This window comes from Plectropomus leopardus, unplaced genomic scaffold (genome assembly GCF_008729295.1).
Source record: "Plectropomus leopardus isolate mb unplaced genomic scaffold, YSFRI_Pleo_2.0 unplaced_scaffold15591, whole genome shotgun sequence".
Taxonomy (NCBI): domain Eukaryota; kingdom Metazoa; phylum Chordata; class Actinopteri; order Perciformes; family Serranidae; genus Plectropomus; species Plectropomus leopardus.
Window position 1 is genome coordinate 1,993 of NW_024616713.1, and position 3,407 is coordinate 5,399.

At 37.2% G+C, this 3,407-nt stretch overlaps 1 protein-coding gene across 1 annotated transcript; it reads right to left on the minus strand.

The window, feature by feature from the left end:
* Window positions 1–653: 653 nt before the first annotated feature.
* Window positions 654–2,286, minus strand: LOC121964426 (deoxyribonuclease-1-like 1). The gene is made up of 3 exons (XM_042514634.1): window positions 1,964–2,286; window positions 1,567–1,655; window positions 654–934 (listed from the first exon to the last, which is right to left on the minus strand). Exons 1-3 carry the CDS (start codon window positions 2,132–2,134, stop codon window positions 787–789), a joined length of 408 nt encoding a protein of 135 aa, XP_042370568.1. The 5' UTR covers window positions 2,135–2,286; the 3' UTR covers window positions 654–786.
* Between the last annotated feature and the right edge of the window lie 1,121 nt (window positions 2,287–3,407).

The following is a 3,407-nucleotide window of genomic DNA, read 5'->3' on the forward strand; positions in this document are numbered from 1 at the left end:
CACTTTATTTTGGTCAGTCAGTTGAAAAGGGCAGTTTTAACAACAACAAGACAATCCTTGATTACCATTAGTGGTCTATATTAAGGTATATTTCTCATCACCACCTGGCTATGATTAACAGCAAATTGGGCTAAAAAAAAACAACTTTGCATTTTGGAAACTACAGAATGGAGATAATGTTCTGCAGGTCCATGAGGTCTTTAGCTTAGCTTAGCATAAAGACTGGAAGCTGTGGGAAACTGCTAGCCTTGCTCCATCAAAAGATTTACATGCTGTGTCTTTGTTTTAGCCTAACAAAATGTAATGTCCTGTAACGTATTTTTGTACCACAAAGTTAGCACTGCTCTGTTTCCCTCGACAAAAACCTAACGGGATTGTCAAATGGGATTTTCAATTATGGCCAAAAATAAGCTCTGTGACGAACACAAGTTTATGATGCTTTCACGTTTTGTTCAGCATGATAATCTGCACAGATGAACATCACTTTTGTGTGTTTTGAAGCATAAATGAAATTCGCCAGAAGTAAAAAGCTCTTGTTAGGCTATAAACCAACTACAGCGTGATTTCACGACTTAAACTTCACCAGCCTGAATTGTTCAACTCTCTCTGTATGTGTATGTAAACTTCTTTTCTTCTTTTCTTCTTTTGCACGTTTTCAGTAAACCAGATTAATCATTTTAATTAACCGCTCGAATTGTTGGATGCTGTGATTTTTCATTTTTGATGGAGCTCAGCTGGCAGTTTTGATATTAAGTTCTGGTTGAACTTCAGCTGACATGAGCTACTCTAACATTGACTATCCAAAAATAAAGTGTTACCCAGTATTACAGGCATCAGGATTAGTAAAGAGTGTAAATAAAGGTGACTAAGATGATTAATGTTGATTAGAGGATGTTCCACATGCTGATAAAATCCACTGTACCTGTCAGTTGGCCTGTTGGAGGCAGACAGCAGACACACGATCATCACTATATTATATTAACGTACATGATGCAGTTACAGCAGTGTTAGCGTTACTGTCTGAGCACATTCTGTTTTTTATTCATCATAGTATGCGAAGTTTTGTCAATTAGTCAAACATCTGATTCTGTATCCAAATTCACCTTCGACAGCTTTTGTTATTAAATAACTCATTAAACTCATTAAAAACCTCAATTTCAAATGTGCACAGATCAACAACAACCAGCAAAGATATTGACAATATGTGATATCACAGATACTGAATATTGTTTAAAAATAGCCTAAGTCATGTCGTTTTTGAAAGTCTGCTGATATCTGCAACTATTGACTCGTTTATTCACCTTTCTAAGCAATAAAGGCACATTTTAAAATGGTTTCTGAGCTGGAGGTGATGGCTTCATTAATGGAAAATAACGTATAGTATTATCATCATCATCATCATCATCATTATTATTATTATCATTATCATTATTATTATTATTATCATCACAACAGGCTGAAGACCGCTGATAACAGACTACAAACTGCAGACTGGAGACTGCAGACTACAGACTGCAGACTGCAGCAGTGAGTGAGTGTGACCTGATTCAGCAGTTTTCTTTGTACCTGTTGAGAGAAGCCAGCAGAGCCTGGATGGCTTTACCGTCAGGATCCATGACCTCCTGCAGGAGACAGATATCATACCGAGACAAAATCTGCACACAGACAGAGACACAGACAGAAAGACAGACACATGGACATGTTACAGCTGTTCAAGAGACAGACGCAAGAGAAATGCAAACACAGTAATTTGACAGATAAAAAAATGATTTAAAAAATACAAATAAAATACTATCAATAAATCATCATTTATTTGTCACACGTAAATTACACAAGGTCTCCAGTGAAATGTGATCTCATCAGCTTCTTTAACAATTTCAAACCTGAGCAAACTGGTTTGACTTCTTTCAAAATCAGGGGGAAGAAACAACAAGCGAATTCACAAGGTATGTGTATGTCTTACCCGTGTCATTGTGTGTCGCATTGTGGGATTTGATGCTTTTGCAAAGTTGAATTTCTGTGCATTGAAGGCGCAGATCCTGAATCCTGAGGTTGTTGCTCCATCGACCGGCAGGGTGAGGAAAGAGAGGAGGAAGAGGAGGAGGAGGGGAAGATGAGGAGAGCGCCCCCTCATGGTTAAACTGTGGAGAAAACAGAAAGACAGTGTCGTGTGTGGATTTTAACGTGCAGAGGGAGGCCAGTTTCTATAGTCATTTAATGTTTAAGTTGTATAGAGATTTTTTTATTAACCCTGGAGACTGTTTGTCCCATTTTACATGCTCTTCAGTCTTCAGTTTTGGATAATTTTGGCTGTGTTTATGCATATGGTGTTTATTTTGGCAAGATTGTGCTGGATCATCCCAAAAAATAATCTATTTGACATGTAGATTACTGAAAATAGTTATTTTTTTCACCATCTAAAAACATAGCGCCATCATGACAAAAAAAATGGTATTCAAAGGGTTAAAATTCTGAAAATTAATGAATGTTTGACATTTATGATGAGAACTGATGTTCATTAAAAACGTAACTCAATGGAAAAAGAAAATAATATTCATGTATATTGTTTTTTTAAGCTTGATTTATCTTGATATATCAATGATTACAGTAAAAAGTAAAAACAGAAATTATTGTTGGATTTTCAAATTTCCAATAGTCCTAAAACACATCATGAGGTGTGAACACTTCATACATTTAGGAGGTTTAAGGAAAAATATTATTAGCTTAAGGGGCGTTCAAAAAAACAAGCAATAACTAAAGAACCTATTCTTTTTTTGAAACATTCACAATATATTCATTCATATTTACATCCAGCATATTTATAAAATATCAGCGGCTGAAGCATCAGACACCGAAGATTAATGACACCACTGACATTAACTCTCAGTCAGGTGCTTCGAATGTCTCTGTGAAGTGAACCCAAACGTGACACAACACGGTGAGTCAGTGACCCTCCCCATGAGGTGCCACGCTCACTGTCATGAAGCAGGACACACAAACAGGAAGAGGAGAGCCGCTGGAAAACTACAACTACAGACTGAAAACAATCCATGTTACAATCACAGCTGCAGCAAGGAGACAGTTTTACATTAAGAATCACAGCAGGACGACTGCAGAGTGACTGTGAACTGAAGCTCCTTCTGTAACTGTCAGAGAACTTAAACCGAGCTTCATTTTCACAGAGAAACACAGTGTGAATGTGGGACACGCTGAGTGGTTTGACTGGTCTGAAGGAACATGTCCAGACCTGACAGACAGAGACAGACAGAGACACAGAGACACAGAGACACAGAGACACTGAAACAGTCTCAGTAGGTGGGTTTCCATTAACATAAATTGCAGATAATGAAAATATAAAACGGGAAACAAGTCAATCCCAAAAAAAAATTTTTTTTATTGCAAAAAAG